This window comes from Aplysia californica, unplaced genomic scaffold, assembly GCF_000002075.1.
Source record: "Aplysia californica isolate F4 #8 unplaced genomic scaffold, AplCal3.0 scaffold00238, whole genome shotgun sequence".
NCBI classification, from domain to species: Eukaryota; Metazoa; Mollusca; class Gastropoda; order Aplysiida; family Aplysiidae; genus Aplysia; species Aplysia californica.
Window position 1 is genome coordinate 353,018 of NW_004797508.1, and position 15,451 is coordinate 368,468.

Below are 15,451 nucleotides of genomic sequence, written 5' to 3' on the forward strand. Positions count from 1 at the left end.
TAGTGTTTGAGCACTTAACCGGCTGCTTGCACTGTACGCTTCCCGGGAAGCTGAGGATGTTTCCGAGTGTTCTATGGTCTGCTGGGGTAATAATATAGTGTAAAGCGCATAGACTAGAGCTTACTTTCGAGCGGGGATATGTGTATTACAAATGCTATTTATTATTAATACTGCTAACATTATTCACCAAGAAAACCTCAAGGCAATTAAAAACTAACAAAAACGAAAACTACATCGTCTTTCATGAAATTTTATTACTGATCAAGTTCCAAAGTTGTCCAAGAACGGGAGCGTTTTGTTCCTTTTTACAGCCAAAAAGCACTAGTGCTCAGGAATTAATTTTGGAAATACAATGCAACCAACTACACGTACATGCATCCTAGTGGTAGAAAACCTAAATCAAGAAGCAAGCAAGACACGTGTCCAGCAAATAGCTTGGCATGTCGGCTCTACAGATCCTGTTCTGAACAAGCCAACATCATCACGGATGAGGGGGCGGGGGGAACAGAGAAATGCAACAAAAGATGACATTATTTATGCCTATACAGATGCTTGCAACTATCAAGCTTTTCTCCACTTTTCCATACCCACTTGTTGAAAGACAAAATTAGGATCAGTCCACCCCTCCCTCCCACAAAACACACCACTTATATTATTAATGTACAATAGTTTCGATTTCCAGTCCTACCCCGTCTCTAACGATCCCTCTCTTTGTGTCCCCCCACGCACAATCTATCCCTGGGAAGGATGGGGGGGGGGGGGGGGGGGGGGGTCAAGTGAGAGAGCTCGGGGTGCCACAAGTCACGAGGTTCCCAGAGCCCACCAGACAGTAGCCACAATTAAGCATCACATGGACCAGCAACAACAACAGACTTATTATTGCTACTGCTACAACAAAAACAAGAGACCAGCACATCATGGTGATGAGATCTCCCCCCATCCCAACTCTAGGAAACCCCGCAGCGACTGAGAGAGTGGCACCCCCCCCCCCCCCCCCGGAGAGAACGTGGAGTCAAAAGCTTAATAAAGCAGCCATGCATGCAAAGATGTGCTGAGCGAGCGGCCCAACAAGAGGCAACAGAATATGACATCAGCCCATGAGCAATACCCAACAACACTACTTCCCAGGAACTCAATTTAAAAAAACAAAAAAACCCCAACAAAAACCAGACAGTCACTGCAATATATAATAATAAAACAAGCGAGTCATCGTGACCATGGACACAACGAGGATCTTATGAAAATATGACTTGCATCTGATCTCATCTATTGATCTGTACAACCAACAAACAAATTGCCAATGCACAAAATACAGCAGCAGTTACACATGCCGGGTTTAATTGTGTTCGAAAAAACATCAGTTCAAAAGCCAGAGAAAATCATGAGAATAATGTCATGATTAATCCTCCAAGTGTCATAGGTTCAATTACGTGGGACCAAGGAATCCTGATCGTTTTCACGTCAAGTGACAAAAAGTCCTTGGAAAACTATTTTTGAAATCCATTTCTAATTGACTCGTATACATAATTTCTTAACCTGAAAGGCTTGGCAAAAAGGGAAAAAAAAATAACTGTCCACCTATTTTTACAGATTGAAAGTATGCATTTCAACGAGCGGTAGAAAGAAAATGGCTGATTAGTTCCTTGTGAACCAAATAACAAAAACTAGTTGATCCAGTAAGAACATTTCGACTACAAGAATGTGCAATGGCAACCCTCCTTTTTTTAAAACACAATATCGGTGTTGAAAGAAATGACACATGCCTCCATCAACATAATTTAGATCCTGCCAGGACCAGTCAGGATGAGTTTTCGGTTTCCATTACAGTCTCACCTCAATCTTTTGCCCCCTGTGGGAAAAGAACTCTCCTGTGCGGACTGAAACGGGACTGATTTGGTGATTTAACAAAAGGAGAAGTGAATCCTAGATAGCAGCTCAATTGCTGACAAACTCACGGCTGTGACACAACAGCCTGGACACTTGGAGGGTTAATTATATTGCCCAGTTTGTGCAGGATACATTCTACATAACATAACACCTGGTGGACTGTACACACACCAGCATTGACTACGCAGGAAGGATTTCATGCACAGCGGCATTTTATTTGCGTACCAGGATGATTTTCAAAGCTCTCCCAAAAAATGATTAAAAATAAATAAATTAATGATGGTAGGAAAAAAAATATATCGCTAACAGCGGAGGCACCAGGGGAAGAAGGGGGTGGGGGGTGGGGGTGGGTGTTTTCTTTCCTTCTTTTCTGATCAAGGTTGTCAGGTTGTAGTTTATATACGATCGCGATGTTGTCATCGCCTGGGTCTTTGTTACATTGCCAAGGGTCACACTACGCGCCGACACTGTTGACGCCATGAAATACCATGACAGCTGGGATGTGGGTGGGTCGAGAGCTGGGTCCAGGCTTCTGAGGGTCATCGTCAAGGTAGATGGTATGTGGAGGTGGGGCAGTTGGTGGATGTCTGGGGGTTCGTTAATCGTAGTAGTAGAAGTAGTGACTGTCGTCTCATCCAGCAGTAGCAAATATATGACAGAAGAGGCAAGGAAGAACAACGGGCACACAGAGGCTCTGACCAGATGAGCCCCCCCCTGTCCTGTGTGGTGGTGGTGGCGGTGTTTGATGGTGAAGGAGACAAAAATCTTTGGTGTGCCAACGCAGAAGAGAGAGCCCACTCACTGGATCAGCAGCCAACACCCCAGCCCGAGGGGACAAAGGATGCGTGTGTGCGAGGAGAGAGCACGAGTGCCACTTGGCTGGCTGGGAAGGGAGGCCCATTGAGCAAAAATTGTACACTCAACGACCCAACCAAATGAGGGGGGATGGTGGGGGGAGAGAGAACATTCGTAGCCGTGGTGAAGTCCTCTCACAGTTCATTATAACATGGCTTGGTCAGTCCAGTCATCTTTCCAGTTGGGGTCGGGGGGTCAGTTGTCCGGGTCGTGTAAAAAGGCAGAAGGTCATCGTCGGTGCTCTGTCCAGGTACAAGCAGAGCAGTCGGAAGGCGGCCAGCAGAACATTCTGGCAGACAAGATGGGCGGTGTCGGGAACTTGATGGGAGACAGGGGACAACAGGCTCTTCGCAGGGTGCCGCATAAGCGAGTGGAAGAGAAGCCCACGTACGACGCGACGTGTTGGAAGGCCAGGGATCAAGCACAAATTGGCATGTGCCGCGCACCTGTGACGATCCCCAGTTCAAGAAGTAGTAGTCTAGTGTCTTAAGTCAGTCACTACTTTGTACAGTGTCTTTGGGGTCAGTTTGCGTCTACCAACAGTCGTCAAAACTTGAACCCTTCCTGTGGAATCTGTGCGTTGGGGTCAAACTGGTAGCCCTCTTGAGAAGCCTGAGGCAGGAGTGATTCCTCTTGATCCTGGGGAGAGACAAGCATTTTGACACATGAGGTCTTGCCTTTAAAAAAATCAATCCCCCAAAACACCCTGTTCTAAAAATACCCCCCCCCCAAGGAGCACAACTTCATACAAAATAAGCCAGAATAAATAAAAATTGTATAAAAAACAACCACACATAATAGAATTATCAAATTAATTGAACCAAAGATTTCATTTAAATAGCAGTCAATGTTTCTGGACCCATTCCTATTTTCTGGTTGGTCAAGGATGATCTAATGATCATTTCTATTTAGTTCTAACTTCGTTTTTGCCATCTGACCAAACCACTAAATCCTTCTCAATGTCTGATTTCTCCATCTGACCAGGCATTAGCCCGAGTTCATGCAATCCTTCCCTTTTTCTGTTCCAATAATGTCTTATGTTTCAAAAGAGATCGACAATATGTACCTATTTTTAGATTCAAATTCAATTTGGGGGGAGGGGGAGACAGAAATTCATTACCCCCCCCCTGATTTAAATGATTGCAACTTTCTGGTTAGTTGATGACCAATTAAGAAAATATTTGCAGCAACAAGAACATCATGCCAAACTGAATACAGCGGAAACCATATATAACAGGCCCGGTAATAACAGGGATTTTTAAAATCCCCGTTTTTTCCTACTCTTTGTCTCTATTAAAAGTTATCGGCAATAACAGGGCCTCATCGGAGCCCAACCGGTTATAGCATGATGATTGATTGATTGGGTAGATGTTTTACGGCACGATCGACACAATTTCCGGTTATAGCAGGGACAAAGGCTCGTTACAATGTGTAAAAAGTAAGAGAGAGAGAGAGAGAGAGAGAGAGAGAGAGAGAGAGAGAGAGAGAGAGAGAGAGAGAGAGACAGAGAGAGAGAGAAACACAGTGATGGAGCAAGCCCACGAAAGCCATGCCACAGCGAGCACACGCAGCGTGTGAAGCGAGAGAGGGCTGCGGTGTGCTGCAGACCTCGATCTAGCCTGAAACCTAGCAACACACACGCGTTATGTGTCACCAACGATGTCAAGCGAAAAGAGAAAATGCCTTTCAATTGACAAAAAATACGAAATAATCCAGGCTGTTGACAAAAAGCAAGCTCCACTGGCAGAGATTTGTCGTCAGTTCGACATTCCACAAGGGTCGATTCACACCATTATCAAGGATAGAGAGAAGATAGTGGCAGCATACTCCAATGGAAAGTTTGCTCTGGATCGAAAGAAGATGAGACTACCCGATGCAGATGCTGTGGACCAAGCTCTTCTGATGTGGTTTAAGGAGGCAAGGAGAAAGTTAGTGCCAAAACCCCTGTACATGGGTACTTGTGACAAAGGAAACTACCCATGAATAAGTACAGCTGGATTAGTCCACAAATGCTCACTTTCCTTGCATTTCTGATTTAACAGGGATCGGATATAACAGGACATTTTCTCTACTCCCACCATCCCTGTTATATCAGGTTTCCACTGTAATAACATTCTGATAATGCCATTTAATGAGATTTCATTTATAATGGAGAGAAAATGCAGATCACTGAAAAACACCCGTGAGAAGTTATCAGGCAACTATTGTCGATGTAGGGGAAGGTTTGTGCAAAGGTCGACTTTGGCTGGCATGGGCAGAAATAGGTAAAAAAATATTCAGTGGAGTCTTTGCTAATGAAAATGTCCCTAAGAAAATCAGATCAGAAATGAGCAACTCCAAATTGTAAAACAGGGCAAAACATAGTTACGGTAATTCACTTGCTGCTGGCCATTTTCAGGCTCAATATCCAAAGAACGCCAGGCATTTTGGCATTTATTTTTAAATACCATTGTGACATTATATACCACCCAACAATTAACCTCTTTGCTGCCGCGCCCGTAGAATTTACAGCGTCAGATTCAGATTTTAGCTTGAAGAGAAGATAAGGTCTAGATCTAACACATCTACAAAACTGGCAGTAAACACAGAGGGGCTTACATGTATTTATTATGGACTGTATGAGCATTTTATAAGGTAGGAAAAGCCTTTTATCACTTCCTCTACTTTATCTGCAAAAACTCACACAACATGTATTCTCCTTTTTTGGGGTCTCAGTTTATCATTACTTGAATGTGCATTGTTGTTTGATGGTATTGTATTTTGGCATCACGCTACTAACTCCAACTATTCTCCATCTGTCTTTCAATGAAATCCCCCCAAAGTTATAACAATAGAAACGTGGTTCAATAAAGAATGTACATGCAGAAATTCATGAGGAAATATTCCTAAATAAAAAAATTATGCGAGGTACAGTGGGGTCACCCCTAAGCAGCCTTGGTTTATGGGATTTCCCCCGACACAGGGGCCTATTTACCTGTGACATTGAAGAGGTTAAAACAAATGCACAAGAAATTTTAAGATATCTTTAACACCCCCCCCCCCCCCGAAAATACTACTAACCATAGATCTAGTTCACTGTCACTAGTCAAGTCCCTACAGCCTTCCACTAGCCTCTACTAAACTCTGAACTCTCTACATAACTTGGATCAGCATCACAAGAAAAGTCTAGATTCAACCAGGCGCATTGAAATAAGATTGGTCCATCAGTACCAAAATGCTGCAGACTGCAACCGACCCAAAATGCGTTTTAGGTCGCCCAAAACAAAAACAAAATTTAAAAATTAAGTTATCAAGGGATGTAACTCAAATACTGCTCAATCGACTCGAGAAAGAGTCACATATCTGTGAAGACTAACCCCGAAACCAGGGGGTTAACCACCCCCCCCCCCACCACCTACGACTGAGGGGTTTCAGTAACGACAGTAACCCATAAATCGATATCCCCCCAAAACATGAGTGAGTTAACAGAAGTCAGATAAAAAGCACATATGTGTCACGACGTTGTGGAATCAGGCGCTGGTCAATTTTTCGACATGTGGAGTTATCGGTATCATTTTAAAGCTTGTTCATTTATGTTACTTTCTATGAAAAAATACTCATATATCTTGAACAAAAGTTGAAATATTTGCAATTGAAGAAAGCGGGGGTCGCCTGGTGTCGGAGGAAAATTTAGCGAGAAAATGGCTGCCAAAGTTTGACGACTTCTAAAGCTTTGCAGTCCTTAGAAACTATGTAAATTTTCATTTTCGTGCCTTAAATCAACATTTTTCCGTAAAATCCACTCAGAAATGTGTTTATAAATGGACTTTAATTCGAAGAAAATTGCCAAACGTACAGAAAAATGCTAGTTTCTTTTATTTCACTATTTTGACGAGCCCCTGATTTCACGATGCCCCACACATATATATATAATACATGACAATGCAAAACAAAACCAAAACTATAGAAGCTTACAGTGACGTGAGATGCCATCAACTATTTCTTCCCATCCCTGAAGTAGACAAAACGGACAGAAGCAATAACCTACCAGGATTTTAGAAACATCAACAACTACCACCGAAGACGATCAAACATCATTCATGAGCCATCCCACTCACAACACTTTTTAACTCACTGACTACACTTCCTGTTACTGGTACGGGACTGACTTTGCCATCTTGTTTCGAAACCTGTGCTCTCGTCACACCATGTATGGAAACAGACTCCAGTGCTAGTTTTACCACTTCTTTTGTTTCGTGCTGAGCTTGGCGGAAGTAGCGCAGTAAGTTTTTAAGTAATTGAAGGTGAAGGACAGTCACCCCAATTTAACCCTGGAAGCGCACAGGCCCTATATAAAGGGCGTGAGCTGGGCTACCCGGGAAGCGCGCAGGCCCTATATAAAGGACATAGACGATGACCCTTTTCAATGGAAAATTTCAGTATTCCTTTAATGGAAAAAGACGTAGTAATTTACAGGTCAAAGTTTAAAATACTGACCAACGATTTTGCAAGATATCTTGACATCATAGAGCGTCTCTTGGCCAAGATATCAAATACACGCTATGTGTTATCACTTGTTCCCCTGTGCTAATGTACTAATTGTTGAGTTTATCACGTTTTGCGCTTTGTATTCATTTATTGATCGCTTATTTTTGTATAGCTCATTCTTTCAGTAGTAGGTATACATCTTGGGTATCTCAGCTGATATTCCCCTGCCAAACCCCCATGTTTACAACCGGTGAAACGCTGAGCGCTTCTAGGGTTAAGTTGAACTGACCGAAACTAGCGCTGTTTAAAAAAAAAAAAGATTTGATAGTCCTGTCGAAGTAAGGGTAGAAGAAGTCGCAGGAACAAGAATCACTTATTTTCGCCATTTTCTATGCTTCTGTGTTTATTTTACTAGTACTAGTGACTAAGAATATGATGTGTCTGATAGTTAAGACCCTGGACATGTACCCGAACACTGCCAGAGTCGTAGTTTTATGGCTAGATCTAACACTAGTACTGGTGCTGTTGTTAGCACAACGAAATTACAACTTCGTGCCCTACATCTGTCTCATGTAATTCAGTATATGGGTTTGCATCAATGCACAGCCCAGCTTTAATATTTTCACCAGACACTCACACATGCATACAAATCAAAACAACACTTTGAGCTATTATTTTTCTTATTGTTGTGAATTTCATTTTATCTGGCACTTATGTGGAATTTTTTTTCTTTGGAAAACCAAATTCATGCCAATTTGTTAAAAATCATAAAAATTCAAGTATTCGACTAAGACTGCTTTTGTTTGTTGTAATAGATTAAGCTTGAACGTAACTTTATTATGTTTAAAAATCATTACTATATGGTAATTTTGAGAGTTGCACAGTTTTGAAACGCCCCCAAAATGCCAGTGTTCAGCATTAGTGACTGGTGAAAGGGCCCAGTAGTCAGTGAGTTAAAAAGAATAAAACAAAAGTGTATCAACAAAGACACAAGCAAATTGTTTTGGGAAAAAAAACAAGCAAGACATAACAGAAACAACAAAGGGAGAAAACATGTAAAACCTATCTGGGACACCCCTCAATCCATCCACACACATGTGACAGCAAAGTCACTCAACAGAATAAAACAAGGGACTTCATCAGATAAAGAATAGCTTACCTCATCCTGGAAGAAACTATCAATGATCTCATACGACAGTTTGTAGATCTCTTCATTTTCATGATTCTGTAGGTTTTCAATCTTGTCCAGGCCTGCAAGAAAAAACCCAATAAACCCCATTAATAGGATCAATGATGACTATGCAATCACTGGTGAACATCCTGAACTTAGATGGTGTGCTGTGACAACAAGAGAAAAAGGCCATGAAACTTGCATTCTGGGACTCGTTGAAAGGATGAGAGTCCCCATTTATTTTCAGTCATTGAAATCAATAAAATTCCATATTCACTTAACACTTAAAGAAGGAACTTGGGACCATTGTAGTTGCTTGCACAACAAACGATAGATGTTTAATAGGCAAGGAGGAGCAAACAAGACGAGAGCGTCCAGCAACCACCCACCAACAGCAATGGAAAAACCAAAAAACCTGCTTGGTGGTACATCACCATGACAGACGCATTGAAATGTATAAAATACAAACAGTCTTTGTGAGATGAGAGATAAGTTTATGAACTATGCATGAGAAAATAGCCAAGTAGTCAGTTACCTCCACACTCTTCAATAATTTGGCAAATCTGATCCACGTCCTCTCCAGCCATTTTGAGTATGTTGTTAATCCCATCTAAGACTACATTGACCACTTGAGCATCCTTCACTGACAAGAGATTGCAGAAGGGGGGCAGAACTCCCATCTCAACCACATAGGCCACCTGAGGAACAGAATGCAAGTCAACAATAAAAGTTTTCTTAAAATCAATGTGAAAAATTAGAGCTCTTTCTACTACAAGAAAAATTTTGAAAAATTGCCCATTCTTGGACATCAAGACAAAGGTTGACCTTTGACAATAGTGACTTTATCATTCACCCCTATACTGTTAAATTTTGGCCAGGTCAAAGTTTTAAGCCAGCTTTAACGAAAGTGTCCTGCATTAAGCATTTAAAAAAAAGTTTTGAACATTAATTCACCGAAACGTGTCAGATCCATAGATTATTGAAAGGAGCATAACTGCACGTAATCAAATAGGTCAAAAGATAAAAGTCGACTCAGCCATATCATGATACAAAAACAGGTGAACATGCACAAGAAACAACATCAAACTCACTAGTCAGTTTTTGTTTTTAGTAAGTTTTAAAGCGTTTTCAGCACAATCAAGTCATCTAGGTGCTGAAGAAGAGAGGTGTTACAAGAGGGTAACAAGCACACAGAAGAAGGGCAAATACGGATAATAGATGACCGATAAGAAAGAATGAGCGAACAAACCACTTGGTCAGTTTTATGGGTATTCTATAATCTTAATGACAACAAAAAGAACAGTAACCAAGCAGTAGACTGCCTTCTAAATGTCATGCTTTTTCTTGTAGCCAAGAATTATGACACAGTGATACAACCATGTTAAAAAATAAAAGAAACACAGCATCACAAAACTGTAAGTCTTGATCGCCAATTACCTGTTCTTTCTTGCCGCTGATAGTCAAGTTACTGATAGCCCAGGCTGCTTCTTTCTGAGTTTGGAAATCACCCTGCAACAAATGAACAGAAACAAACATTATGCAGACCAGATTATAATTATACACAAGAAAATTTGATTTGATAAAACTAGCTGGCTATGTTTTAGTTTCTAGTGTACCATGACTATTCAGAAAAAAAGCAGAGGTCTGTAAAATGATAACGAGTACCATGTCCATTTCTTGTCATTTTTTTCTTCTTCTCTAAATTATGTTGCAGTAATTCCACGAGAACAACAAGGTACAGATTTGAGCTGAAAATAGAGCAAAAACAAACTAAAACACAACTTCTCTTTAAGTAGACAGTTTACTGTGAGTTTGTACAACGGATGCCACATTCTACCTGAAAAGCTGACAAGAATATATGAAGCGATACCAACATTCAATAAGCCCCCTACCCTAGTTATTACATAGCTGATGCTTTAACTCACTGACTACGGTTCCCGCCACAGGTATGGGGCGGACGGTCGGTTCATAGGTACGGATCCCGTACCCTCGACGGGATGGACTCCAGTGCTAGTTTTGCCACTTGTTTCGTTTCATGCCCAGTTTGATGGAAGTTTCGTGGTAACTTTTTAAGTAATTGAAGGTGAAGGGCAGTCACCTCATCTGGGGTTGACTTGACCGGAACTCGCGCTGTGTTTTTTCTATACAAATGATAGTCGTGTCGAAGTAACAGTCGCATGAACAAGAATCGCACAATTTAGCTATTTTCGATATTTCTGTTCGTTTTGCTAGTTCTAGTGACTCAGGATATGATGTGTCTGATAGTTAGGACCCTGGATATGTACCCGAACACGGCCCAAGTCGTAGTTTTAAGGCTAGATCTAGCACTGGTGTTGTTCGCGCGAAGAAATCACAACTTCGTTCCCTACATCAGTCTCATGTAATTCAGTGTATGGGTCTGAATAAACGCACAGACCAGCTTTTATATTTTCACCAAACACTCACACATGGATACAAATCAAAACAAAACACTTTGAAATTTTATTTTTGTTGTTGTGAATTTCATTCTATCTGTCACGTCTCTGGAAATTTTGTTCGAAAAATCAAATTCATTTCAATTTTGAAAAAAATCATAAGAATTAAAGTATTAGACCTAGAGAACTTAAATATTTTGCAATACATTAAGTTTGAAAGTAACTTTAATGTGTCAAAAAATAATTACAATAAGGTAATTCTGAGAGTTGTGGTGGTGTTTTGAAATACCCCAAAAAATGCCAGTACTCAGCGCTAGAGACTGGTGAAAGTCAGTGAGTTAAAAAGATGTCATCTTAAAAAAAACTGTTCACAGCTTTTGAAAGCAAAGACAGACTGGTCTTGTGAGAGAGTGAAAACCCATTTGTCTACAAAAACAGTTACACTAGTCTTATCTCTCCTGGGTGAAAGTACAGACAGACTAGCCTAATGAGTCCCAGTGAGAGAGGCTAATGATATGTACTCACTCTGTTGAGATGGTGGATAATCAAAGGGATGAGGCTGGCGTCTATCACAGCCTGCACCTGTTGCTGATTCCCAGCTGTGATGTTGGACAAGAACCAAACTGCTTCCTGGGGACGGGAAATACCGTGTGAGTATGAGGAAAGACAAACCACCCACACACCATAAGTGATTTAGTACTGGGAGGAAACAAACAAGCAAGACAGACAGAAACGAGTGAAGGAGAGTAAACAAGAAGAACAAGTGGTGTCCAAACCCTGCTTGAGAAACTTCTCAAGTGTAGCAACACACAACTACAGATGATTTAACACTTTCCATCCACGCAACACCTGTACCCACGGACCAGAATACAGATGCGGTACATCAGTACTACACCTGTTTGGTTTTAGTAAAGGTTTTACACAGTGCTTGCAACTGCATAAGGTCATATGAGCGCCTAAGGGTGGATGTCAACAGAGAAGTCCTTACATTAGGTACCGCAGACGGCCCGTTTTCAAGGCAGACAGCTACGACTGAAGCCAGATTTGGACAAATTCATCCAACTATTAGCTGGTTTTAATTTTTGTAAACACCAATAAAAATGATACCACTGTTTTCTGTGTCTTTCCTTCTCCATGACGAACGAGAAACTGACACTTATGATTGCATATTTAGTTTTTAATTGACTAAAGTTTAACACGGAAAAACTCGTCCGTCTCGCAATTTTGGGCACTTACATTTGGGGGGTACTTGTTTAAAATTTCGATTTCTCAGTCGTGAATCATAGAATTTTCTTGCGGTTTGAAACATAAAAACCTGGGATTTCAGGAGAATGTGTTTATATTTCTATTCCGAGCGGAAAGCATGAGTGGTACGATGTAAACATGAAGAAAGCATTTTAAAATATGAAATTCGACACAAATCGGGCTATCCATGCCAGGATCATATTCCTAGACATCTCTACCATCTAGTTTATGTGTTTAGAAAAGCCAACTACGTTCCACGAAGTAGAAATATTACTTTTTCTGAAGTGGGGTAACAACCACTTTCGGGAGATCGTCATTCTGCCATTGCGGCTGTTCCATCGCCCATTGCCACCCCCATCTGACTTGACCCAACCAGCAGACGATTATATGATGGTTCAGAAAAAGAAACATTCGATAGATCTGTTTATGGCGTCAATTTATGTAAGTGTTATCATAATTTTCTTTTAGGATACTTATGAATATCGTGTTTTGAAAAATACGACTAATCGGCCATCACTTGCCGTGTGAATGGATTGTTATTGTTTGGTGGGAATCACGCCGACCTACATTTCCACCACCTCACAGTGAATTAATTGCGATCTATACAAATGTATCGCTTCGTGGTGGTATTTTTGCTGTCTTTTCAACTAAGAACACCTTATTTATTATTCTAAATGCATCGAAATCTAAGCAGCTCTGGTCGACAAAGTGAAAGAATAAAGCCATGAAGAGTTGAACTGGGAGTTCTATTTATAGTAACATGTCATCTCACACAACTAAACACTCGAATTGGAAGGGGGTTACCGGGTGTTAGTGTTACCGAGGGAAATATTCGTAGATCTATTGTTTGGCATTTAATTTGGTAACAAAAAAAGGCTAGATCTACGCTCTTGATTGGTGGATACTCAATGATTGAATCAACCAGCCTTTTTACGTATTCTTAGACATAGTTAGACTTAGATGTCACCTGATAATTGGAGAAATAACCCCCCCCCTCTTTCTTCCATCCACTTACTGGACATACGATGATACACTGTATTTCCCCAGCCACTGGTTTCTTTCTCAGCAAAAACGATAAATAAATCTAGAACTAGATCTCTATATTATACAAGATGAACCACGGTAGAACAATATGTTGATTTAATTCCAATTTTTAAACCCCCTGAGCAGAAATCTTAATTTTATGAACCAATATTGATGACTTTTTTCACATTATATTGTCCATTTCCATGTTTGGAAGGGTTTTACTTTCTATAAACTAATTCAACGTACAGAGCCTGAAAAGAGCTTTAATTTGATATATAATGCAGCCTTGTAGCACAATTTGTTGATTTTATATGAATTTTTTTCCAGTCGGCAGACGTTATAACTTTCACTCAATAATGGAAGGTTTTTGGGCATTAGGGCCTTATTATGGAGTGTTATGAGAGGTTTTAGTAAACAATTTTCATTTAGCCTCATAGAGCTTGCATTGAGCTTTAATTTGATCTATTATTTAGCCCTGTAGCTTAATTTGTTCACTTGTTATGATGCTTTTGCCCGAGGATGTACCAGAATTCCCCTAATTTTTTTCCAAGAGGCGTTTTTTGCACCGAAGCCCACTTCAGAAGAATCCAGAAAAGTTACTTATAGTCAGAGAGGTCTGAAAAAAAGTCAGCTAAGTCTATGCAATGCATGTATTTGTAATGATTGTGTGCTTTTCACTAATGAGGAGGCAGTTTTGACTAATTTGGAAGAGGTTGAAATAGGGTTCTGAGCTCTTAATGACAAATTTTGGCATAAAAAACAACAACCTCACCTTGGCTTACCTCAAAACTAGAAAACAGTACAATAAATAAGACTACGAAGATGCAGTTAACAGCCAACAATAAACAAAATGATCTCGTCTATATACAAAGGAATTCATTTTTATCATTGCAACTACTGGGTACAGTTCAGTCTTAACACTTAATTTGTTGCTTAGTAATAAACAGTTTTACAGTAGTTGCAAAACAAAAAGGTTATGCGAGGGCTGAAAATTGGAAATTTACTAGAAACATACAAAGAAAATGAGAATGAGAGATAGGATGATAGATGTTTTGACAAAAGAGGTGTAAACCACACCAGAGCACTCGCCAACCACCCACCACAATTGTAAGGCTGAGAAACAATATATACGAAGATACACCACTGTCAGACTTCATCAGGGCAACAGAACAAGTGGATCAGAAACCTTGAACACCATAGTAGGCACCAGGGTCTTGGCTCAAGAAAAAGGAAACCGTTCATGTACGCACAGAAACCAGAGGTAGCAAGTGGGGTTTGAATCCTCAACGAGCAACAGCCCAACAGGGCATCTCATTTCATATGCACTCCTCTTTCTTCATGACTCGGGCCACCATCTGGTCTGCCTCACACAAGCACACACCTCCCGTACAACAAACACACACACAGATATACAAGTTTAACCATTAACTATAACCTTCCTAAGTGAAGTGATAACCAGTCACTCTTACATCAGAAGCATACAAACAATCAAACAGGTTTCCGTATTCATGTCTTGATAATTTCATCATGTCCAGATGAACGAAGGCCTGACATATTGACAACAAGAGACAGATGTTGAAGGAGAACTTCAGATTACACACAAAGAAATGTTCAAATATTTCCTGACTCCACCAACACAACTCGGACCCTTTAGCTGGTACACCGCTTTGACCTGGTCTGTGAGATCCAACTTAGAGCTTTTAGAATACATCCCAGCAGAAAAATGGATCTACAAACACGAGTAAAGAAGAAAACAAAGTCAGAATAAAAAAGAACATTGCACTGAATGAACCACAACCCCGTTCGTTACCTTGTTGATTTTTTCCTTTGGATGTGTGAGCAAAGACGAAAAGTGTTGCAGAGCATTGCAGTTTAGAACTGCCTGTGTCTGTTCATCTGTGCCAGTGACAATGTTGCCCACAGCCCTCAAAGCTGCAGTCTGAGGAACAAAATATGTATTAGTTACATTTTAATGAGTTTTTCAGCATTTACTCCACAAACAGGTCATATAAATGATGAAGATTATCGGTGTTACTAAAGAGTAAAAGATAAAAAAAGTAGGACGAATTAGGATGAAAGATCTTTGATGTGATAGGCAGAACAAACCGAACAACACCCGTCTACCGCACAAAAAATACAGATCAATTTTTTATACAAAATGCATTGACTACCTCAAACAGTCTACAACTACCAGAAGTAAATAATTTATCAAAGTAGCGACTAGAACTAATAGAGACGTGAGATTGCAAAGAGTAGAGCACCAACTAAAGGGCATGATCATAGCAACAGTGACAAAGAGAGATGACAAATCCACAATGCGTCACAACAATGAGAACACTTTGCTAGTACAGCTTGCAACAATATTAATAACAAAAATAAAGGTACC

The 15,451-nt window shown here is 40.5% G+C and overlaps 1 protein-coding gene across 2 annotated transcripts in view; it reads right to left on the reverse strand.

Annotated features, from left to right (window-relative positions):
* Positions 1–234: 234 nt before the first annotated feature.
* Positions 235–15,451, reverse strand: part of LOC100533341 (importin alpha 3) — a 26,491-nt gene continuing 11,274 nt past the window's right edge. The window contains exons 10-14 of one of the 2 annotated variants that reach the window (XM_013083509.2): positions 11,320–11,424; positions 9,818–9,889; positions 8,916–9,078; positions 8,369–8,460; positions 235–3,381 (exon numbers count right to left, since the gene is read on the reverse strand). In XM_013083509.2, coding sequence (XP_012938963.1) covers positions 3,289–3,381; positions 8,369–8,460; positions 8,916–9,078; positions 9,818–9,889; positions 11,320–11,424 — 525 coding nt within the window. In that variant the 3' untranslated portion in view covers positions 235–3,288. 2 annotated transcript variants of the gene reach the window in all.